This window comes from Stenella coeruleoalba (genome assembly GCF_951394435.1).
Source record: "Stenella coeruleoalba genome assembly, chromosome: 20".
Classification (NCBI taxonomy): Eukaryota; Metazoa; Chordata; class Mammalia; order Artiodactyla; family Delphinidae; genus Stenella; species Stenella coeruleoalba.
Window position 1 is genome coordinate 52089577 of NC_137166.1, and position 23611 is coordinate 52113187.

Sequence of the window (23611 nt, forward strand, 5' to 3'; positions counted from 1 at the left end):
ACCCGCCCCCTTGTTTACTTCTACGTTAGGACTGTTTTGCTGCGCCTGCGCACTGGCCGCTCCACCGTTAGCGTCTGTGACGTGACTTGATACCTCGTGGTTCAAGTTTAACCACCCCATTCTGAAAAATGGTTACACCCATTCTTATTCTAGAACAGATGGGGACGCCACCACTGTCTGGGCTTGAGGGGAGTCTCCTATCCGGATGTGACAGCACGCTGACCCGGAAAAGGAGGGAGCCGGGGCAGTGAGGTCTCGGCCGCGGCTATGGAGGGCGCCGGTTACAGGGTAAGCACTGAAGACGCGTTGTTTCGCTTCCGTCTATGCGAAACGCCGCCCTCCGGTGGTCTGCTTCTTTCTCAGGACTTGCAGGGACTCTGGGAGCCCAGCACCTCCTTAACAAGCACACCATTCCCTTAATAAACACGCTGTCACCCTTCCTTCCACTGCCCTAGGGAGACCCATATCGTTTAGCCCCGCCCCCTGCGGCTCACCCAGTTTGGAATGCACTCCCCCTTTCTCCCCTCCCCATCCTCCGGAGTGCCAGAGAAGCCTGGCGCTATACAGGATTCACTCCGGGCCCCATCCTCTAGGTAAATGTACCCTGGGCCCCGCCCCCAAGGTGAATAGCTCTTCCCCCGGGTCTGCTCCCATTGGCTCTCTTTTGAGCCCCGCCCCCTGAGTGTCTTCCCACGCTTGGGCCCCGCCCCTCAATGGTTCCCGTTCCTAGGTGGTATTTGAGAAAGGAGGCGTGTACCTGCACACCAGTGCCAAGAAGCACCAAGACCCGGACTCCCTCATCGCCGGCGTCATCCGTGTTGTGGAGAAGGTAGGCCGGGAGAGAGCAGGGCTCGGGCAGGCCTAGAGCGGGAGGGAGGCGGCGTCTGTAGGAGTATAGTGTGGAGGTCAGCAACGGGAGGTTAAGAAGGAGAGGTGGCTTTCTAAGGCTGAGGGTCCAGAACTGGGAGGAAGTTTGGAAATATGGTTTGGGGAGTTTGGAGTGAAGCACTCCCAACCCCTCCTTTTTTCCCTCAGGACAATGACGTCCTCCTGCACTGGGCTCCTGTAGAGGAGGCTGGAGATTCCACCCAAATCTTCTTCTCCAAGAAGGTAGGCTACCTTTGCTTCCCCTTTCTCCACTTACTTTTTTTCTAGGTCGGGGCAGTGGAAAGCATTTGAAGGACTTGAATACAATTCCAGACCTACCCTAGGAGCATGTGTGGTCCTGGTTGGGACCTAAGTTCTCTCTGTCACTCACTTTTGTCTCCTCTGTGAAATGGGGCTGAAGATGCCCATTCACGGAAAGAGAGTAGACACTATGAGATTTGTGGCCATGGGGGTAGCTGCCTGCCTCCTCACCCCCTTTGCTTCTTGGGAGAGCTCTGCCAGGGTGCAAGAGGACAACTCAGCCTGTGGATTCAGGTTCCACGGGCTCTCAGCCCATAAGGACTTGACAGAGTGTGGCATTTTTTCTTGGGCAGTCTTGCCATCGTGTCCAGAGAGGGAACAAGACCTGACAGAGGCTACTCATCCACTTCGCCAGGATTCCTTCCTTCCCCGGGTACAACACCTCGCCCTTCTCATTTCCAGATGTCTCCTTGTCAGGCCCTTGTGCTGGATGGTGCTGGGACCCAGAGATGAATCCAACCCAGACACTGCCTAAGTCCTCCCTCACCCCTCATTCTGTTTTTGAGAAATTGAGGCACGATGAGAGGAAACCTCATCCTCTCATCCTCTCCTGAGGTCAGAAAAGCTAGGAAGTATTGGAACTTGGATTTGAACCCACACATACTGACTCCAGAGCACGTCTCCTTCTGGGGAGCAGACATTTGGGCTAGGACTCTAGAGATGAGAAGCAGGCAAGAATATATTTCAGTGGGGACTTCTCTGGTGGTCTAGTGGTTAAGACTCTGCACTTCTACTGCATGGGGCATGGGTTCAATCCCTGGTTGGGGAACTGAGATCCCACGTGCCACACAGCACGGCCAAAAAAAAACCCCAAAAAACAATATATTTCAGGGACAGGAGGAAGAAGGGTGTTTCAGGGCAGAACGGAACGTGGGATATCTCTGTAGAGGGTTTTGCTGGAAAGATAGTTGGGCCTGAAATGCCAGGCTGAGAAGCTTGGACCCTGTCCTGGGGGCCAAGGTTAGCCTTGGGAGGGGAAAGGTATGGGTATGGAAAGCCCCATCTGTGGGATCATGTGGGAGATGGATGGAAGGACCAAATGGAGGGAGATTGGGGGCTGGGAGGTCGGGGAGGAGGCCAGTGTGACGGGCCAGGAAGAGAGGATGAAGCCTCAGCTGGGGCCATGGGGTTTCAAACGGAGATTCCAGAGCCTCCCCTATGGAAGTTGAAGTAGCAGCAACCAGGATTTTGCATTTTCACCAACCTCACAGGCAGTCTGAGTGCCTTTCTTAAGAATATTGCTGTCCTCTTTGGCGCTCTTATTTTCAAATAACAGAAACCCACTGAGACAGGCATCAATGGGAAGGACACATATAAATTCAGGATACATTCAGCTCCAAGGAACACAAAACTGAGCTGACAACACAGTGAGCAAACAAGTTTGTTTCTTTCACCTCACAAGACTCCAAATGGTATGAGGCTGCTGTCCTTGGCTAGTGACATCAAGGCTTGGATTGCTGAGAACCTACTGTGCTTGCTCTAGTGGTGTTTAAATGACCACTTCAGCTGCAGCCATTGCATCTGCCTTTTAAGGCAGGAAAAAGGGGCCAGCAGGGTACCAATCATATCTGTCCTTTTTATCAGTGAAAACAAGAGGTTTTCCAGAAAGCTTTGCGTCAGTTAGGAGTTGCATTTGGTTGTATGTAATAGAAACAGGAATACCAGCGACCTAAACAAGATAACAGCTCATTTCTCTCTTTTTACAAAGCCCAGAAGTCAGCAGTATAGGTTCATATGTTATCAGTGACTCAGCTTCCTTCCAACATTGCTCTGTAATCCTCAACATGTGGCATCTGTTCTTAAGGCTGCCTTCTGGTCCAGAAGGGCTGCTGGAGCTCCAGCCTTTTTAACTGTTTTTGTTCACTCTACATGTGTATCTCAGGTTGGCAAAAGAGCTTTGCTCATCATGATTACTCAAGGAAGCATGCTGCTAGAGCAGCCAGCATCTTAAAGGTCTCATTCCTTGTGGCAGAGGGAAAGAGATCTCTAGAAGTTTTTCCCTGGCAGTTAAACAGTCCATCTTGGAAGTGATATATCCCAGCCGTTTGGCCAGAACGAGTTGCATGTCTCCACTCAGCCAGTAGAGTTCAATGAGCTGTAATCCTACTGTATGCCCGAGGGGTGGAGAGCTGCAAACATTTGACAGACAACACACTAATTATCATTATTTTGTGTAAACACTGGCAAAATTATCAAATTCTTCATGTCACAAAACAGGGAGGGCACAGATGGCTTTGCCAGGGGCTGGTTTGGCAGCTTGTGGACAGGTGTCCCTGCCATTCCTTGGTCTTCTCTTCATGGCCCTGGTTGGCTCAGTTCCAAACACCATGTCCTCCCTTGACAGCACATAGAGCCTAACCTGAATAGGGTGTTCACTCCTGTAGGTGCCTTTTTATCAGGAATTCCCTTCTTCAGACTCCCCGCGGATGTACCCTCAGCTTCCACTGGGCAGAGTTGGGTCCCTAGGCCATTCAGAAATGCAGGGAAGGCTGGGAAAGTGGATATTGGGATATTTCAGCTTCTGTTGTGGGAGTGGCTTGTCAGTCTGGAATATCCAGCAGAAATGGCTGTGGGGTAGACCCACAGTCTGAGTCCTTCTAATCATGCAGGGTTTTACTGCAAGAGTCACAAAACACTCCAGTTACTTTAAGCAGCAAGGGGTTAAATGCAGAGACGTGGAGGCTTACAGAATTTTTACAGAAGCTAGAGGAATAGGACTGACACTGCAGAACTGACCTGCCAGGGGAGCTGCGATCCAGTGAGGGCAGGGCTGTAGGGAATGGGACTGTCATTGGAGTTGTCAAGTTCGAGAATACTACCATCAGAGCTGCTAATCGGCCCCACTGCTGCCCCAGTTACCGCTCTGTGTGCAGGAAGATGAAGACAGAGATGAGACTCCTCCTTTTTCCTTGTCAGCCAAACACCAGCCAGAGTGGCAGGAAGTTGCCCTTATCCAATTTCCACTTTGTAGATCTGAGTGCATCTGATTGGTAGGCTCTTGTGCCTGGAACGCAACTTCAGGGGAGCCTGGGAAATGTTTTACCTTTCTAGCCGTTCCCATAGAGGAAGAAGACACACGAGCTGTGAATTCTCTCCCAGTTGCTGCAATCCTCACACATTTTGTCCCCTCCCTGCCCTCCTCCACGGCTCATGGCCAGCGTCATCGGCTTTTACTGCACTCTGACCCTCAGCATGGCCCTGCTCTGCATGGTTTCCCTGAATCTGCCCAACAGGCCCCTGAGCTCATGTCAATAAAAGCAGCCACCAGCTGGCCCCATGCTGGGCACTTCATGTTACTTTCATAACAAAATACGAGCCACCTATTTTTTTCTTTTATTCAGATAGAATTCACTTACCATCAGACTCAGAAAAATTCAAGCTTTATGAAAACATAAAATTGTCAAAGTGCATAATTCAGTGGTTTTTAGTATTCACACACGTTTGCAACCATCACCACCGTGTAATTCCGGAACATTTCATCATCCCCGAAAGAAACCCTGTACCTGTACTCCCCTCCTCCAGCTCCTGGCAACCACTAACCTGCTTTCTGTCTCTATAAATTTGCCTTTTCTGGATATTTCATACAAATGGAATCATACTCTATGTGGTTCTTCGTGACTGGCTTTTTTCATTTAGGTTACTTTCAAGGTTCATCCATATTGTAGCATCTATCGGAACGTCCTTCCTTTTTATTGCTGAATAAAATTCTATCATATGGATCTACCCATTTTGTTAATTCATCAGTTCGATGGACAGTGGGTTGTTTCCACTTCTTGGCAGTCACGAATATGCTGCTGTGAACGTTCACGTGTAGGTCTTTGTGTGGGTGTTCATGTTTATTTCTCTGGGGTGTATACTTAGGAGCAGAATTGCTGGGTCATATGGTAATTCCACGTTTAACCTTTTGAGGACCTGCCAGACTGTTTTCTACAGTGGCTGCACCATCTTACAATGCTACCAGCAGTGTAAGAGGTTCCAGTTTCTCCACATTCTCACCAACACCTGCTATTGCTTGTCTTTTTTTATCCTAGCCATTCTAGTGGGTGTGAAGTCGTATCTGATTGTGGTCCTGATCTGAGTTACTCTAGTAACTCCTACCTACTTATTTTAAGCACAGTGACCTCTGGCAGTCTGACTGCAAAGCACCCCAGCCCCTGCCTAGCTGTCTGCTTTTTATGTGGGGGTGCTTTGGTTAGAGCCACCGTGAGACTTGGCTTCAAATCCTGGCCCATTCCCTGGCCGCATTGGGTGACCGACCCTGAGAGCAAGCGCTGTGCCCTCTTCGTGCCTCAGTTTCCCTCTTTGTTCAATGGGGCTACCTCCCAGGGTGGCCTCGAGGCTCAGATCTGGAAACTCTGAATCCACAGTCCCTCAGTCTCTTTTCCTGTCTTCCCCCAAGGACACCAGTGGGGGAGACTCCTGCACCTCTGAGGAGGAACCAACCTTTGACCCCGGCTATGAACCCGACTGGGCCGTCATCAGCACCGTGCGGCCACGGCACCGCCACTCAGAGCCCACGAGAGGTAGACTAAACTGTTGCCCCTGGGTGGGGGCAGGCGGAGACACGACTTACCCTCAGTGGTCATGGCTCCATGGGCTGTGCTGCCCACAGTCAAGATGGCCACCCACAGTGGCCTCCAGTCCCAGGTGAGTGGGTGGGGGGTGCAGGGCGGTCCCCAGCCCAGGTCCAGCGTGGCCAGCGTCCCTGAGGTTTGCAGCCTTGCTCATCAGGCCGGGCTCCCTGATTGGCTGTGGGCACCTCCACGTAAGTCCTGCCCATGGAATTTCCAGGCTGTGGCGGTGATGGTTGCAGGGTGACAGGGTAATTCGGGCCATCCTGGAGTCGCACAGGGTGCTGGGGGCACCAGAGGAGGTATCTAACCCCGTAGGGGGCAGAGGAGTCTTCCAGGAACGGGTGGTGCCACAGCCTAGCTCTGAAGGATGCTTGAGAGTTTTCTCTCCCTGCAGAGAGAGCAGTGGGGGTAAGGCCAGAGGTGTGGGGCACTGGGTGTGTTTAGGAAACCACAGCCTTTTTGCTGTGGCTTGAGAGGTCTAGAGTGAAGAGAGGGTTGGAGGTGAGACAGGCAGGGTTGGGGGGGGGGCAGGGGACAGACATGGGGAGCCTGGGGAGATTTGGGGGGCAGGCACGCATCCCCCAGGCTCCCCTCCAGTTTTACTGGGTTCCTTTCCCAGAGGGCCTGGGGCTGGCTCGCAGTGGGCTCTCAGGAGATGCCTGAGCCGCCTCTGGCTCCACACGCCCCCGCCTCCCGACCCCCACCTGCTCCCGACGCTGCTGTCCCCCTAGGTGCAGAGCCCAGCTCCCCCCGGGGCTCCTGGGCCTTCTCCGTGAGTCTGGGGGAGCTCAAGTCCATCCGCCGTTCCAAGCCGGGCCTCAGCTGGGCATACCTGGTTCTGGTCACGCAGGCCGGAGGCTCCCTGCCCGCCCTGCACTTCCACCGCGGGGGCACCCGCGCCCTGCTCCGTGTCCTCAGCCGTTACCTACTGTTGGCCAGGTGAGCCTTGTCCCAGGCCCCACCCCTCCAGGGATGCAGCCTGACTCTCAGGGCTGTGAAAGTAATACAACCCAGACTGATTTAAAGGCAGGAAAAAGAGACTTGAGTGGCTCGTGTAACTGCAACATCAAAGGGCAGTTTGACATCAGGCGGGACCCGGGTCCCAGAGTGCAGAAAGAGTTGCTCTTTTTCTTTCTGAGTTTGTTGTCATTCTCTGGGGGCCCCGGTGGGTAGAAAGCACCTCTTTTCCCACATTCCAGCAGCATCTTGGGGCTGCTTCTCGTTGGCCTATCCCTGAGGCAGTCACCCTGGCCAGGGAGGTGGAAGGCCCTCGTTGACCAGCCCTGGGGCCTGTGCCATCCCTGGGGTCCAGCTGGGGTCTCAGGCCTGAGATGAGGGATTCCCCATGGGCAGTCGGGACACTGAGAAAAAAAGGAAAAAGCGGGCACCCTGCCTGTGTGTCACCCAGATGCCCTGCCCGCAGCTCCCCGCAGGACTCCCGCCTCTACCTTGTCTTCCCCCATGACTCCTCGGCCCTCTCCAACTCCTTCCACCACCTCCAGCTGTTTGACCAGGACAGCTCCAACGTGGTGTCTGTGAGTCCCCAGCGCCAGGCTGGCCGGTGTGGGCAGGGAAGGGCGGGCCGTGAAGGCCAGGCAGGGAGGGTGGACGGTGACCGCCCCTCGGCCCTGTCCCCAGCGCTTCTTCCAGGACCCCTACTCCACCACCTTCAGCAGCTTCTCCCGTGTGACCAACTTCTTCCGCGGAGCCCTGCAGCCGCACCAGGAGGGGGCCTCCCCTGACCTGCCTCCAGCCCCCGATGACGAACCCGAGCCCGGGTTTGAGGTCATTTCCTGTGTGAGTATCAGGGTGGACGCTGCTGCTCTTTGGCGGTCACCGTGGGCATGGGACTGCATTTCCCTGGGCCTCTGTTTCCCCAGTGAGATGGGGATGATAACAGCATCGCCCTCATCGGGTTTCATGAGTGACTTGCTGGAAGGTGCTTGTAGCCTGTGCACCTGGTGCCTACTATTACTGGGGGGGCTTTCCTGACTTGGGGGGTGACTTTTTCACTGACCCAGCCAAGGAGATGCTTCCTGCCCCAGACGTTCTGTCCGTCCGTGCAACTTAGAAGGGCTCTGAGCTGACTCGGAGTGGCCCACGGTGGGCTGGGGAACGCTGTTGGGCCGAGGCCCTGGGCTCACTCGTCCTGTGTCCCCCAGGTGGAGCTAGGGCCGAGGCCGGCTGTGGAGCGGGCGCCTCCGGTCACGGAGGAGGAGTGGGCCCGCCGCATGGGCCCCGAGGGCCGCCTGCAGCAGGTCCCTGAGCTGAAAGCCCGCATCTTCTCAGGGGTGAGGAGCCGAGTGGGTGGGCAGGGTCGGCGGGCAGCCAAGGGGAGGCCCGTCTGAGCTGCCCTCTGCCCTCCAGGGTCTGAGCCCCAGCCTGCGACGCGAGGCCTGGAAGTTCCTCCTCGGGTACCTGAGCTGGGAGGGCTCAGCCGAGGAGCACAAGGCCCACGTGCGCAAGAAAACGTGAGTGAGACGCCGTGGCTCCTGCCCTGCTGCGCTGCAGCCTCTGGCCTCCTGAGTCGACTGGAGGTTTTTGATCAACAGCATATCCCAGTGGGCGGCCCGGCACCGGCGCGCTACGCGTGCACAGACGGGCCGTCGACCTGAGCACAGCGGGGACAGAGGCAGTGGGCCAGGCCCTGCCCCTGTAGGGCCCAGAGCCCATCCCCGATGCCGTTTTCATTCTGGCGCCGTGCCGTTTCAGTGGTCACCGCTTTGCAGCGGGCTTCCTAACCCCATGGGGCCACCTCTCGTCGTTCCTGGTATATCTTGTGCCTCTGCCGTGTGTCCCGGTCCTGCCCCTGCTGCTCTCTGTCCAATGGGGGTGACAGACTTTGAACAACAACAAAAAAACCCCCCAAGGGTGTTGTGTGTCATGAGAGATGTGGGGAAGGGGAAGCACAGGGGCGGTGAGCTAGGCTGAGCCCTGTAGGATGAGGCGGCGGGGGGTGTCCCTACATCTCACTCCTCCGCTCCCCTCAGGGACGAGTATTTCCGAATGAAGCTGCAGTGGAAATCTGTGAGCCCGGAGCAGGAGCGGAGGAACTCACTGCTGCACGGATACCGCAGCCTCATTGGTTGGTGGGGGGCAAGGGTGGGATGGTGAGACCAGAAACAGCTGGGAGGGGCCCGAGGGAGCCCCCTGTCTCCCTAAGAGCAGGAGCAAGGCCATCTGTAGGGATGGAGGGGAGTGAGACGGGTGTGAGCAGGGGTGAGTGGCCCTGGGGTCGGGGATGGGGGAGCACGGGAGGGGAGCCAGGCTCCGTGGGTTCAAATCTACCACCTACTCACTGTGAGATCTTGGCAAGTGATCCTACCTCCCTGGGCCGCAGTCTCCCCATCTGTTGATGGTTTAGTAACTGTCCGCTGCTGGGAGGGTGTGGCGAGCTGGTGAGCGTGAAGCACAGTACCTCACGTGAGAGCGTTCAAGATGGTCTCTGGATGACCCACACCTGCCTAGGTGTGCTGGCGGCCGGCCGGCAGGGACAGGGCTCACCTTTCACGCCTTTGCGCTTTGCCCCCTGTCCCCACAGAGAGAGATGTGAGCCGCACCGATAGGAACAACAAGTTCTACGAGGGCCCCGAGAACCCGGGGCTGGGCCTGCTGAACGACATCCTCCTTACCTACTGCATGTACCACTTTGACCTCGGTGCGGCACAGCCCGGGGGCAGTTGCTGGGGGCTGGCCTTGCAGGGGGAGCGCGCTGCAGGCCTCGGCTGGGCCCTGACCCCATGTCCCCACAGGCTACGTCCAGGGCATGAGTGACCTTCTCTCCCCGATCCTCTACGTCACTCAGAACGAGGTGGATGCCTTCTGGTGTTTCTGTGGCTTCATGGAGCTCGTGGTGAGGCTCGGCAGGGCTGGGAGACAGGCCCCCTCAAAAGCTGGGGTCTGGCTCCTCACGTGGCCCTCCCTCCCACAGCATGGGAACTTTGAGGAGAGTCAGGAGACGATGAAGCGGCAACTCGGGCAACTCCTGCTCCTCTTGAGGGTGCTGGACCCTCCGCTCTGCGACTTCCTGGGTACGTGTCTTGGCGGGTAGGCAGGGGATGATGGTGGGCCCACACACCTTGCTGCAGAGTCTCTGGGAGTGGCCACAGACAATGTCCAGGATGTTTGGACGTGGTGCAAGCAAGAGAAACATCCCCACAGAACCCAGAATTGATATGTAAAAGCAGGACTGTGGTTTGGAGCAAAACCTCAACGAATGCAGACGTGGGCCCCCTACCCCTGCCAAACGCGCCCCCGCTGCCTGCTGAGGTGGCTCCTTCGTGTGCTGTCAGGCTTTTCAGACGAAGGACCTGGGCGCAGCTCCTCACACTCCTCATCTCCAACCAGCTCTCATCTCCAGTCACCCCTGAGCCTGGACTGGAAACTGGTTCTCTGGGCTGCTGGGGCGGGGACTGCTGCATTTCGGCTTTTAAATTTGACTGCGTTGCTTGTTCAATATAAAAAATGCAGGGAATTCACGTAAAGAAAAGAAAGTTAAAGTTGCTGTTGCTCGTACTATTTTTTTGAATGCAGATGATGATAAGCTAATTTATTTAGTTTTTAATTTTTGGCTGTGTTGGGTCTTCGTTGCTGTGCGCGGGCTTTCTCTAGTTGTGGCGAATGGGGGCCACTCTTTTTTTTTTTAACAGTTTTTTTTAAATTAATTGATTTATTTTTTGGCTGTGTTGGGTCTTCGTTTCTGTGCGAGAGCTTTCTGTAGTTGCGGCAAGCGGGGGCCACTCATCGCGGTGCGCAGCCTCTCACTGTCGCGGCCTCTCTTGCTGCGGAGCCCAGGCTCCAGACGCGCAGGCTCAGTAGCTGTGGCTCACGGGTACAGTTGCTCCGCGGCATGTGGGATCTTCCCAGACCAGGGCTCGAACCTGTGTCCCCTGCACTGGCAGGCAGGTTCTCAACCACTGCGCCACCAGGGAAGCCCCTGGGGGCTACTCTTCATTGTGGTGCGCGGGCTTCTCATTGCGGTGGCTTCTCTTGTTGCAGAGCACGGGCTCTAGGTGCGTGGGCTTCAGTAGTTGTGGCACGCAGGCTCAGTAGTTGTGGCATGTGGGTTCTAGAGTGCAGGCTCAGTAGTTGTGGCGCACGGGCTTAGTTGTTCCGCGGCATGTGGGATCTTTCTGGACCAGGGCTCGAACCCGTGTCCCCTGGCATGTCCCCTGCATTGGCAGGCAGGTTCCCAACGACTGAGCCACCAGGGAAGCCCTACATTATCAGTCTTATCGACTACATGGTGTTCTGTCCATCTTAATGATGTATAAAAATAGATTTAACCTGACCTGCTGGACTTTTAGGTTATTTGTAGCTTTTCACCGTGATGAATCTATATTCGTGGGTTATTTTTTTAGGTTAAATTCCAAGAAGTGATATTGTATCCAGTGAAGTACACATTTTTACATCTTTTGAAACATTTGTCTTCATCACTGCTTTCCCAGAAAGTTCTACCAGCTTACGTTTTTGCTAGCAGTGTACACGAGGGCCAGTTTCCTCACACCTCCCCCAGCTTTGGATGTTGAATAGATTTTTTCCCTGAGTGGACTGGTCTTACTGCCTCCCTTCCACATGAGAGCGGAGACCACGGGGCTAGCTCACCTCATCTGGGGCCCGGAAGGCAGGATGGGAAGGTTCCTGCTGGCGCTGAGCGTCCCTGTCCCCGCTCTGAAGCTGTCCCTCCACTTGCGTAGACTCGTGCGGGTTCTTACAGCCAGGGTGACTTCTTAGAGTCCAGTCCGACCACCGGGCGCCCTGTGAATTAGAGCAGGATTGGAGTTGATTTTGAGCTTGCTCTCAGCTGAGTGCCGCCTCTCCCACCGCTGTCCTCCCCTAGACTCCCAGGACTCTGGCTCTCTCTGCTTCTGCTTCCGGTGGCTGCTCATCTGGTTCAAGAGGGAATTCCCCTTCCCGGATGTCCTTCGGCTGTGGGAGGTGAGCCAGCCAGTTGGGGTGGGAGGGCCGAGAAGGAGAAATGGATTGGCTGTACTGCCAGTGGATGGGGCAGGGAGGTTGGTGGGAGGTGGGCAGGGCGTGGGGCAGACCTGGGTGGGACCTGAGGCAGAGGCTTTGCAGTGACCCCTCCCCTGGGCACTGCTAGGTGCTGTGGACGGGGCTCCCTGGCCCCAATCTGCACCTGCTGGTGGCCTGCGCCATCCTGGACATGGAGCGGGACACCCTCATGCTTTCAGGCTTCGGGTCCAATGAGATCCTCAAGGTGAGACCGTGGCTCCCTCCCAGTCCCCTCCCTCCCCCTGCCCGTCCTGACCTGTGTGGAGAAGACACATCATCTGGGTGTGAACTCCGTGGAGGCTGGCCCTGCCCCTGTGCCACAGTACCTTTCGGTAGTAGGTACTCAAAATAGGATTGTGGAAAGTACGATTGGCTAAGCTGTGAGCACGGTGGCCAGGAGACGGGGTCTGTCTGTCTCCTACCCCATTATCCCTGGCTCCCTGCAGTGTCCTCACAGAGCATGTGGCCCATGCATGAGTGGGCCACCTGCCCCTACCTCAGTGCATTAATGTGGGGCGGGGCTGTGGCGGTGGGGCTCGGTGCCCTTTTCCTTCTCTGAATGCTGCACCTGGCAAGCAGCCGGAGAGAACATGACCTCTCCTGATCCCCCAGCTCCACTGTGAGCCCCAAGAGGGCCAGCCCGGTCTGTCTTCCCTCAGTTGTACCCCAGCACGAGGCACAGAGTAGGTGCTGGGGCGGTGGTGGCTGGGTGCTTGCAGGCAGGCAGGCCTGACCCACCCCCACCCGCAGCACATCAACGAGCTGACCATGAAGCTGAGCGTGGAGGATGTGCTGACGCGGGCCGAGGCCCTCTACCGGCAGCTGACCGCCTGCCGGGTGAGTCCCTGACCCCTCCCGATAGCCCCCCAACCCCCAGCAAACCTCTGACTTCTCGCTCCCTACCCGCCAACCCGCCAGGAGCTGCCCCACAACGTGCAGGAGATCCTAGGCCTGGCGCCCCCCGCAGAGCCCCAGAGCCCATCGCCACCTGCCTCCCCACTGCCGCTGTCGCCCACCCGCGCCCCACCGGCTCCGCCGCCCCCCGTGGACACAGTCCCGCAGCCTGACAGCAGCCTGGAAATCCTGCCGGAGGAGGAGGAGGAGGAGGAGGAATGTGCGGACTCTTAACCGTGCTGGGCGAGGCGGCCTGCTCAGCACCAGACACTTTATCCAGCTCCCCCCCACGACCCCGCCCCTCCCGGAGGCTGGGGAGGGGAGGCGCAAAGAGGGGCGGGGCTCTCCACCAGGCCTCCCTTCTCTTAGCTGGTTTCTTGAAACTGACACTTTCCTATCTGGTTGGCCTCGAGTAGGTGGAGCGGGGAGGCCACCACACCGGCTTGGCTCTGGATCGAGAGGGGGTGGTGACTCGTGGTCTCCTCTGACCACTCTGCAGAGTCGATGTCTGACCACTGTGACCCTGACCCGGCCAGTGAGGCCTAAGACGAGGCCCCTTGCGGGTGAGTGGTGGCGGTTTGTGGAGGCAGGGCTCCCTTACCTGCTTGAGTCTGGGGCTTTTGGAGGAGTGAGGATGGGGTGCAGGGGCACATCCCGGACATAACCGAGATGGAAGGGCCTGCGGGGCTGCTCCCTCTGGGGCCCTACTTACCAGCTTCTTGTTATGAGAAAAATAAACTCGTGTTTAACCCAGTGTCGGCTGGGCTTTTTGTTACTTGCTTAAGGTTCCCACTGTGTCGTGACAGCCGTTGTGGGGCACTGTTTACCGGTGGCGCAAAGCAGTGTCCATCCTGTACCTCCTACTCCCCCAAACGGAGCCCGCGGCCCAGGAAGAAGTAGGACAGCTTCTGGGGCTCCAGGATAGGCGCAGCCCCTTCTACCGCGAGGGCTAATGGTTTTGCTCCTGCAAATTGGGGAAGCGACTGAGCCAGGGAGGGGGCGGGACCACACTGCTGTTTCCAAAAATACTTTAATATTCGGTCGTCTTTTGGGTCGTGTGCGGAGCGGTGACGGCATGTAAGGCTGGAGAGTGGGTGCCCCGCCCCCTTTCGAGGCTGCGCGGGTGGTGGTGGGCGGGCGCCACGTGCACATGCCCCATGCTGTTGATGGTCCGGGGGTCGTTCCAGCTGCTGGTCCGGCCGTTGATCAAGACCGCGGCCCGCAGTGCCGACTTGACGGCCGTCTCCACCCAGCCGTGCGGGTAGGCCGTGTGCTCGCCGGCGAAGTAAATGCGGCCGTGGGGGACCGCCCAATCGTACTCCTGATCCTCGTCCTTGTCGGTTCGCCAGAGCATCGGGGGCTGCACCACGAAGCCGCCCTGGCTGTGCGGGTCCTCCGCCCAGCGCTTGACGATGCCGCTGCCGTCCCAGAGCCGGTACACGATGGGCCCGTGAAGCGCCGCCACGTCGTCGAGCGCCAAGCGCAGGGCTTCGGACAGGCTCAGGCCAGCGAACGTGGCAGCCGCGTCCGACCACGTGTACGAGGCGAGCAGCAGCGCGCCCTCGCCAGGCGGCGGATAGAATATCACGCGCGACGGTCGGTCGGTGTTCGAGTGGCCGCCTTCGATATGCTCGTCGTGCCAGAAGGGCCGGCGGAAGCTCAGGAACACCTTGGTGGCCGGCATGTAATGCAGCGCGCGCACTGCCTCCTGCCACTTGAGCGTCAGCGGCGGCGTGAAGGTGATGCGCTGCAGCGCGGGCCCGCTCACCGTCAGCAGCACCACGTCGGCCGTCAAGGACTTCTGATTCCGGGCCCGGCGCGAGGGCTCGAAGTACACGCTCACCTCGTGCGTCCCCTGCTTAATCGCCACGACGGGCGTGTGCAGCAGCACAGGCCCCGACAGCGAGCTCAGCAGCGCGCGCGGCAACAGGTCCCAGCCGCCCGCGATACGGCTGTACCTGCGGCGGGGCGGGTGCGTGACGGGCTCTCGGGCCCTGCATCTCCGCAGCGGCCCCTCCCCAGACACTCCCCGCTCCCCGCTCCAGTTCTCACTTGCCGCTTGCCTCTAATCCCACCCCTTCATCTACCCAGCCCTCGTCAGTCCCCGATGGCCCCCCGAGGCCCGGGAGCTGAGCGGTGTGACCCGGGAACCACGCCTCGTCCCCTCAGGGCCACGCCACTCGCCAGGTACCTTTCTTCCCCTGGAGGAACCGGGATGCGGGGGCGAGTGTGGCGGGACCCAGCGCGCCTCTCTCCGCCCCCTGGGCCCCTGCCCCCATATCTACAGGCCGCGCCCACCCCGCCAGCCCCGCCCACTCCGTACTCGCCCCATCGCCCTCCGCCCCCCCCCGCCCCCTCCGGCGTCTGTCCAGCCCGCCGCCTCACCGGAGCCGGTCGCTGAGGCAGCTGTGAGCCCGCAGGGCCTCGGCGAAGTTGAGATAGAAGAAGCCGTCCTTGGACATCACGTCTCCCAGGAGCCGAACGGCAGGCTGGCTCAGGTTCCCCTCCCCGAGGAGGTATTCCTGGGGGATGGCGTGGCCCACCCAGGTCAGGGCCCAGGCAGGCTGCACCTGCCGGCTCCGTACCCCCTCCCACGGGGCCGCTCCCTGCGGAGCCTCTTACTTAGTTCAGTGACACAGCCGTGCTTAGTGCGGTTCCCTGGACCTCAGCGATACGGCCCCCCCCCCCACCTTGGGACAGATGAGGGAAACCGAAGCCCCAAGAGGGGCGTGTCCAGCCCCGTCAGGCAGGGAGGAGGTGGCAGGCCCGGGGTCCCAGTTTCCTGCCTTCTGACTCCCCGCCCAAGGCCCCATGGACACCCTCCTTGTCGTCGTTTCTCAGACAGCGACACCGAGGCCCTCACTCACCAGGAGCGTGTGCCTTTCAAACTTCATCATTGCCTTTCTGCAGCCCAGTGTCCTGAGATCTTCGATGGCCTGTGGAGGGACAAGCAGTGGCGCTGAGCTGTGGGGACAGGACCGGGGAGGCCCCACCTGGGGTCCAAACCTGGCTTCTCTTCCTGCTCCTGCCCACGGCCAGCCATTTACCTCTCTTGTTCAAGCTGCCAGGATGTTGCCCGTGCTCGGCCCTCAGCCTTGCCCTCCACCGCAACTATGTCACCACCCTGGGAAGTCCTCCTGAGTCATTGCTACCCCTCATTCCCCGGGCGTTCGGTCCACCGGACAATGTCACACTCATCCTGGTTGGGTGTTATTTTGTCTGCCTCTGTCCCAGCCTGTGCGCTCCATGCGCTGTGTCCTTATGGACAGTAATTATTTGTCTCAGTCAGCGCTGTGTCCTTATGGACGGTAATTATCTGTCGCCTGGATCTTTGTGGGCGCAGACGGAAGTGGAGTCCCTTCTGCCACCCACCCATCAGCCCTGACAGGGCATGACTGCTCACGGGGGTTTGTTCGCGGCGCCTTGCCTGCCCACGGCCTTCTGTGGCTCCCCAGTGCCTGGAGCTGCAGAGTTCCAGCCCTCAGCCTGCCGTTCAAGGCCCCTGCCAGCCCCTCGGTCACCATCTTTTAGGGCAGCTTCAGGTCTACAGCACAGTGTCCAGTGCTCAGACCACCCTCGGGTCTCCCCCACCTCCACGCCCCTGCACTTGCTCACCCCCCTCATCTTTGCCGGGCACCCAACTGGTCATCATTCACCACTTTGTTCAAGCCTCATCCCCTCCCGGAAGCCTCGCTGCCCTCTGTTTTCAGCCCTCTCCTTTGTCCACCTGGCTTCTCTCTTGTGGCCAGGGAACTCCCCAAAGGAGGTGTCCCTTCACTCACTCACTCACTCACTCACTCACTCACTCACTCACCCTTCCCCTCACATTTCCCTAGGCTCCTTAAACTGGGCACTGCCAGGGCACAGAAATGGCCTGGACTAAGTGCCCACCCTGGTCCACGAGAGGAGATGGACAATTAGGAGCTCCCATAGGAGGCTTAGGCTGGCTCCTCCCTGAGGGCATCAGGGAAGGCTGCCTGGAGGAGGGGACACTGGAGCTGGTTCTTGAGGGATGAAAAGGGTTCCCTGGGTGGGAAAAGGAAAAGGCCTTCCAGGCAGGGTCAGTGGCATGGGTGTGGGACGGTGGACAAGCATAGTGCAAACGAAGGAGTACAGAGCTGAAGGTGTTTGGGCCACCATGAGAGTTTGGGGTGGGCAATAAAAATTTCTTGGAGAGAAGATGGGGCTAAAGGAGTGGGAGAGACCAGACTGCTCAGGGCTTCAAACTGAGGCTGAGGTGCTAGGGAGCACAGGGGGCTGTGAGCAGGGTGGGCCAGGGTGAGGCTGCAGGGAGAGGTCCAGGCCTGAGCTGGGGCTGGAGCTGGGGGGACAGAGAGGTAGGAACAGTGTGAGGCAGTTGAGGGCAGGACGGATGGAGCTGGGGCCTGACAGGGAAGGCAGGAAGCGAGGATGGCCCCTGGAGCTCTGCTTCGTGACTGGGGGTGGTGATGATGGCACTGTTGTGAGATGGGGAACCCAGGAATCCGAGTGGGTTCAGGGAAGCTGCCGCCGAGCTCAGTGGGAGCTGGAGGGTCCTGGGGGATGGCCAGGGGGAGACAGACATAGGTCTGGGTCTCAGGAGATAGACTTGGAAAACAAGCCCACAGATCATAGTTTAAACCAAAGGTGTAGCGGGACTTCCCTGGCGGTCCAGTGGTTAAGACTCTGAGCTCCCAATGCAGGGGGCATGGATTCAATCCCTAGTCGGGGAACTAAGATCCCACATCCCATGGGCCGAATGACGCAGCCTAAAAAAAACCAAAACAAACCAAAAAAACCCCAAAGGTGTAGAAAGGTGAGGTTGTTCTGGCCAGTGTGTGAGTGAGAAGGGGATGGGAGATGGGGATCATCAGGCCTTATGGGGAAACTAAAGATGGAAGAGCCAGTGATGGGAAACCAGAAGGAATGGGAAAAGGAAAGCTAGGCCAGGAGGAGGAAAGGGCATGGGACACCACAGCGTGGACGACAGGGGCAGGGGGACAGGGCTGCAGGGCTCGCGGACGCGCCTACCCTGTTGAGAGCCATCTGGTAGATTTCTTCGGGCGAGTGGCCCTTCTCCTTGGGATGCAGCTTGTAGCCCAGCTTCTCAGGCATCTTCTCCACCACGTAGTTCCGCAGCTTCACCTCATGCACCTCTGTCCACGTGTTCTCGTCGTACTGGGTGAATTTGGTCAGATTGAGTCCCAGGCTCTTGCAGAGCGCATGGAGGATCCTGAGGGAGTGGGAGCCGCTGGTGAGGGTCGGGCGGGGGAGGTGAGGGCCCCTCTCCCCAGTGGGGCTTGGAGAAAGGAAGGGGGTGGGTGGGGCAGCTGGGGACGGGGCTTGGGGCTGGGCATGAGGCTGGAGCCGGGCTAGACTGGGGGTCCTCAGTGCCAGGGACAGGAATGAAAGGGGAACAAGGCTGGAAGGCTGAGGGCGGCGCACTTCAGGACTGGGTTTGGAGGGGGAGGTGGCTTTCACTGGGGATCAAGTAGGAATGGGGACAGAGCTGTGTTGGATGGGGGTGGGAGCTGGGGATGGGGAAAGGACCAGGGTCGGGGAAGATAGAGCTGGGGGTCTGGAAGGGCTGGACGCAGTGGCCTGAGCACTTCAGGGGTTCAGTGGTGGGGCTGGAGCCGGGAGGCCCGGAAGTGTCAGTCAGGAAAAGGACAGAGCTGGAGGTTGGGTCTAGGCCTGACTTTACTGGGGCGCCAGGTTTGGGGTCAGAGTTGAGGTTCGTGCTGGCACTGGAGCAGTGATTGAGTTGGGAATCTGGTTGAGACTGGGCTCAGAGGTAGGGGCTGGGGTGGCCCTGCGCCTGCCTGGCCCCCAGGTCAGGCCCCACCTGTGTGAGCTGGGCATGCGCATGGCTCCCAGCTCCCCAATCCAGCCGGTCTTCCGGTCCCGGTAGGTGAAGATTCGGCCCCCGATCCTGTTGTCTGCCTCCAGGATGGTGACCTGAGGGACGATGGGCAGCAAGCAGGTGCTTTAGCTCCTCCCACTGACTCCCCATCTCCACCCTGTCGCAGCCCCCACCCCACACCCACCCAATCTTCCATCCCCACAGCAGCACGGATGGAGATGAAAGAAGGATCTTTTTTTTTATGGGGAGGTGGGAGGGGCTGGTGGGAGAACGGAAAGTCATAGTGAACATGTACAATGTGACAATTTCCAGACTGCAGCAGGAAGGCCGCTGGCCAGATTTCAGAGGGACTTCCCAGCTCAGGGAGTGGGGAGATTTCTTCTGTGTACTGAAGCCACTGGCCTGGCCCATACTCATTCTTGGATTTTAGTGGGAGGGACAGTGGTTAGACTTCAGGGGGCACTCCCCCTTGTGCGGAGTTTCCATCTCCACCAACACAAATTCCCCCCAGGAAGTTGGAAGAGGTTTCAAGGGACTTTCCTCCAGGATGAGAGTGGGGCAGGGAAAGTCAAAGCCCTCAGCACAGACACATGTTCCCTCTGGGTTTCATGTTAGAGCAGAGGGTTCCAGGCCTCGCTCCCCTGACCACAAGGAAAGCATAGCTCCCTCTCTCCGCCTCCCATCACCCCCACCCCTCAACAGGGACGTGGCCAGGTCCCTGTACCCGGGACTCCCAGCCGCAGCAGGAAAGACTCAAGGTAGACAGCAAGCAGCACTTCTCACCTTGTGTCCAGCATCGCTGAGCACCTTGGCGGCCAACAACCCAGCCACGCCTGCACCAACCACAGTCACCCTCTGGGGCTTCGAGGTCCGATTGAGGCCCAAGGTCAGGACTCTGAGCAGCTGCTCATAGTCGGGGTCTCGCATACATTTCTCGAAGGGGTCGCGGCTCTGGGCAGTTTGCCAGTCCAGGGAGGCCGCCAGGCTGAGGAGGATGGGGACCAGGGCGAGGAGGCGCCAGGCTGGGGGGAAGAAGGACAGGGTCAGCGGGCAGCTCAGCGGGTATGTGGGGAGAGAAAAGCGGCTTCTGCTCCCTCCGCTGCTTACTTACCCAAGGAGTCCATGTCTCTCTGGGGGAGATGTTGTCTGGGTTGGAGGGGAAGCAGGGCCACTGTGACAGGAGCCTGTGTCCCCCCCAGCCTGGCCCACTGTGGGCTGCCCCGCGCCCACCTCAGCCCTCCCCACTATGGCCCTGGTCTCTCTACACGTGTGTGTCCCCTGTTCCCGGGCTAGCCGGCTCCTGGTCTCTGCTCACCTGTCTGCCCTCCTCTCCTGTCTCTCTTCTCTGTCCCGCCTTTCTCTCACCTCCTCTGGGTCTCCCTGTTTCTCCCTTATCTGCCCTGCTCAGCCCTGTCTCCCCATCTGTTTCTGTGGGGCCCAGTCTCTCTGCAGCCTCCTCGCTACCTCGGCCTCCGCAGGCATTAGCACCTCCTCTCTCCTCTGTCCCCTCCGCCTGTCTGCCGAGTCCCCCGTCTCGCCCCTTAAACTGAGCCGAACCCCGCCCTCCCCTCCCTCTTGGGAAATCGAGCTGTGGGAAATGAAACTCCTTTCCTTGGGGGCGGGTCAGATGCTCAGAGTCTAGTTGAGGCTGGAGGGGGCGCGGCAGCGGGGGAAGGGGTTGGGAGGAAGCAAATCAGTCTGGCCTGCCCGAGCCCTTGGTCCCCCTGATCTGATCGCAGGGCCCCTGTGTCTGCCCTCTTCTCTGCCCTCTCTGCCTCTTTCATTCTCAGAGCAGGGGGAGAGGCGGCCTCTGGCCTTGGGACTGCGTGTGCCCTGCGACAGCCTCTGAGTCCTTCTCTGTGTCAGCCGTCCCTGTGCTCTGGAGGGCCCTCGCTGGCCCCCGCCACATGGCCGCTCTGAGCTCAGTGAAACGGGCACAGCAGGGGACTCACAGGCAGCAGCTCGTGGTCGGTGGCACGAGCTCTGGGCCAGCCTGCCTGGGTCCTGAGTCTGGCACCTGCCAGGGGGGACTTGGAGCAGGCCTTCCCCTCTCTTTGGCTCCGGTGTCATCTGTCAAGGTGGGGGCCGCTCCTGTGCTGGTGGGAGTAGGCAGTGAATCCAGGTCGGGGCCCTGGGAACAGCAGCCGGGTCAGTACTAGAAGCTGCTTCTTAGGAAATGCCAGCTGCTGCCGCCGCGGGGGGTGCTAGAGGGATTCAGTGAAGGCCCCCTCAACCCCAGCCCTGCACAAGGAGCCCGTCCCCCCTGCGCTGAGAACCACTGTGACGCTCGGCTCAGGCTAGGGCTTCGGCGGGGGGCACCTCGGAGAAAGCGTCGAGTGCTTCTGTCTCTCTCCCTGGCTTTGGCCATCGCCACCCACTGTCCGTGGGCCCTTTTCTCCTCAGGGGCGAGGGGCAGGCAGTGGGAACAGGGTGACCCGGCTCCAAGGAGCCCCTGCGGGGCTCATGGCTTCGGGACTTCAGCCAAGGGGACCTATGGTGGGTCCCTTGAAGGGGGTGGGCAGAGGCAATCTTGGGGATTTTTCTGGGGGTTGGAGGAGAGAGCACCAGGCGAGTGGTAAGAAGGAAAGCCAGAGGGCAGCAGGTGCTCTGCAGCAACCAGTTGGGAAAATCCAAACAGTAAATCAAAGAGGGATGTGGTTTGATGGAGGTACGGGGTTGGAGGGGGTGCATACCAGTGAGTCAGAAAACATCTGATGTGGGTGGGAAGGCGGTGGCCAAGAAGGAAACACAATCAGTGAGCTGGACACTAAGAGAAAGCCAAGGGCGCGAGTCAGCAAAAACCAGCAGCGAGAGGGTTGCCGCTCTCTGAGGTGGCCTGCGCTCAGAGCTCTGCCCTGGGTAGAGGAGGAATCTGAGGCTCAGAGGTGGCCAGGGGCTGGGCAGGGGCGGACCCCAGGACTTGCACAGGCCTCAGAGCTGGCAGGCCTTCCCATCGCAGACCCCGCCTGCTTTATTCACAATGACGTAGAGGGTTGGCGTGCCATCGCGTCAGGACCTTACACACCTTGTGAGGGAGGGGAGCCTGGCCCGCGGCGGGGAAGGCACTTGCCCGGGGTCCCACAGTGGGAAACAGCAGAGCTGGGAGTCCACCTGATCCCAGGTCCCTGCCCCCACCCCGTCCCCTTCCCAGAGGCCCCTCTGCTCTACGGCCTCATGGCAATGTCCCACACAGAGAAAGGGAGCAGCAAGAACATGGAAGCAGAAAGGGATGGAGGCAGCAGAGCCAAGGGGCTCCCAGGGCATGTCTGGGCAAGGAGTGTTGGTCCGCAGAGCATCTAGGGGGGCCCTCCTGGGGTCCCTGGGTTGACCCCCTGGTCTCTCCTGCACAGGGTCTCTGTTCACAGTCCCCCCGGCTCCGGGCGCACCCCCAGTTCACCCCCTGGACTCTGTGGAAGGCGTGCAGCCTTACCCCAGAGACCCCATGCAAGGAGTCAGGTGGGGAGGCGAGCAGGACTCTCGGAGGCTACGAGGGCAAGGCCTGCTCGGCCTCCTGGATGCTGATAAGGTGACGGTGGGTCCTGCTGAGTACCGCGTGCCCGACACGCTACACGTTCTACTTCATTGACTCCAGTGACAACTCTGACAGGGTGGGTTGAGCTGTCCCCATTTTACAGTGGAGAAAACTGGGGCCCAGATCAGGCACCAGCTAAGGGGCAGAACCTGTGTTTGATCCCAGCAGCCCGGCTCCAGGATGGCTAACACTTGGTTAGCTCAGGCCCATGGACCGGGGATGGGGCCCGGGTAGGGGCTCTCCGTGTCGGTGCTATGCAGTTGGGACCGTTTTTGTGAGGAAGGTCCTGTGCATTGTAGGACGTTGAGTAGCATCACTGGCCTCTACCCACTAGATGCCAGTAGCGCTTGCCCCTCCAGGCTTAACAGCTACAAATGTCTCTAGACATCGCCAACCATTCCCAGAGGAGGGGGAGGCAGAATCGCCCCAGCTTAGGGTTTGGTTGATGCTGGGTGGAACACCCAAGAGCGGCCAGATACGGTCCACAGTCCAGTTGGCAGGAAGAGACATGCTGGAAGGCCGTACACCAAAGGTTGTTTTGGGGTCAAGAGATTATGAGTAATTTGGGGGTTGCTTTGGTAGAAATGACTGGATCTTCCAGACTCATTCCTGATAAAATCAGAGATTGGTGTTAGGGCTGAATTTACGGTATTAGGGTATGAATTAGGGTCAAAGAGTGGTTTGGATTAGGTTAGGTTTCCTAAGCTTGTGAGTAGGAGACACAGGACACACAGTGAGAACTGAGGGTGGCGGCAGATGGTGGGAAAGACCTGGGGCTTTTTCAACCCTTTCAGGTAAAAATTGTCTCTAGGGAGAAAACCCTACCTTATTTGGCTGGCTTCTAGAACCACAATGACAGTTCTAACGGGGTTAGGTCACATCCGAAGCAGCCAGAGACCTGGCCCCGCTCCCGCCCCCCCCGGGGGGCCCTCTGTGGCCCCTCAGGGCAGCTACTAGTGATGGTGGCCACAGAGATGGGCAACAGACAGGACTAGTGCCTTATATATATTCTTTCCTCTGAGTCAGTCCAAAGACCCTGAGTGGTCAGTATTAAAACTTTCCCCGAGTCTCAGAGGAGGGCAGGGCCTACCCAGGGGATGCCAAGGGCCCCAGACAGAAGTCGGGGGTCCAGACCTGGATGGGGAGGGGTGCAGAGGGCAGAGGACAGACCTACTTGAGGCCCTGATCCCTGGCCTGACCCCTAGACAGGGGCCCCCTTCCCTCAGAGCCCCCTTGCTCCTCCTTCCCCAGTTTCCAGAACCCCAGGGCTCTGATGGGGGGGCACTCACAGCATGGCTGGCTCTGGCGGGCTCTCTCAGCGCCCATGGCCTTTCTGGTTAGCCCGGGACAGAAGTCATCGTTGGGCATATGTGAAACCAGGCTGAGTAGTGCTGGCTCTGTCCTGATTCCCTTGTTAGACCAGAGATGCCAGGGTCCTGGTGTGGGATCAGAGCAGTTGGGAGGCTGTGGAGCGCAGATGCCCCCTTCTCGAAAGTTTTTTATTACGGAAAATTTCAAACATATATAAAAACAGACTAGGATGATGAAGCCAGGTGCATTCATCGC

At 58.7% G+C, this 23611-nt stretch overlaps 2 protein-coding genes across 2 annotated transcripts; one reads left to right on the forward strand and one right to left on the reverse strand.

Annotated features, from left to right (window-relative positions):
* Nucleotides 1–84: 84 nt before the first annotated feature.
* On the forward strand, nucleotides 85–13488 carry TBC1D17 (TBC1 domain family member 17). Its single transcript, XM_079908355.1, has 17 exons — nucleotides 85–288; nucleotides 731–829; nucleotides 1036–1110; nucleotides 5588–5711; nucleotides 6494–6701; nucleotides 7186–7297; nucleotides 7401–7559; nucleotides 7925–8053; nucleotides 8130–8233; nucleotides 8753–8847; nucleotides 9304–9420; nucleotides 9515–9615; nucleotides 9694–9793; nucleotides 11602–11699; nucleotides 11866–11982; nucleotides 12528–12614; nucleotides 12696–13488. Exons 1-17 carry the CDS (start codon nucleotides 268–270, stop codon nucleotides 12903–12905), a joined length of 1956 nt encoding a protein of 651 aa, XP_079764481.1. The 5' UTR covers nucleotides 85–267; the 3' UTR covers nucleotides 12906–13488.
* A 109-nt stretch (nucleotides 13489–13597) lies between these two features.
* On the reverse strand, nucleotides 13598–23413 carry IL4I1 (interleukin 4 induced 1; the record flags this gene model as incomplete). Its single annotated transcript, XM_079908371.1, has 7 exons — nucleotides 13598–14629; nucleotides 15057–15193; nucleotides 15539–15607; nucleotides 17682–17883; nucleotides 18496–18608; nucleotides 19297–19535; nucleotides 23335–23413. The coding sequence occupies 7 exons, from the start codon at nucleotides 23411–23413 to the stop codon at nucleotides 13702–13704; spliced, it is 1767 nt and encodes a 588-aa protein (XP_079764497.1). The 3' UTR covers nucleotides 13598–13701.
* Between the last annotated feature and the right edge of the window lie 198 nt (nucleotides 23414–23611).

Coding starts and splice junctions, on each gene's coding strand:
- TBC1D17 (XM_079908355.1), top strand. CDS start 268: ATGGAGGGCGCCGGTTACAGG. Junction 830..1,035: donor TCATCCGTGTTGTGGAGAAG/GTAGGCCGGGAG, acceptor TTTTTCCCTCAG/GACAATGACGTCCTCCTGCA. Junction 7,298..7,400: donor ACAGCTCCAACGTGGTGTCT/GTGAGTCCCCAG, acceptor CCCTGTCCCCAG/CGCTTCTTCCAGGACCCCTA.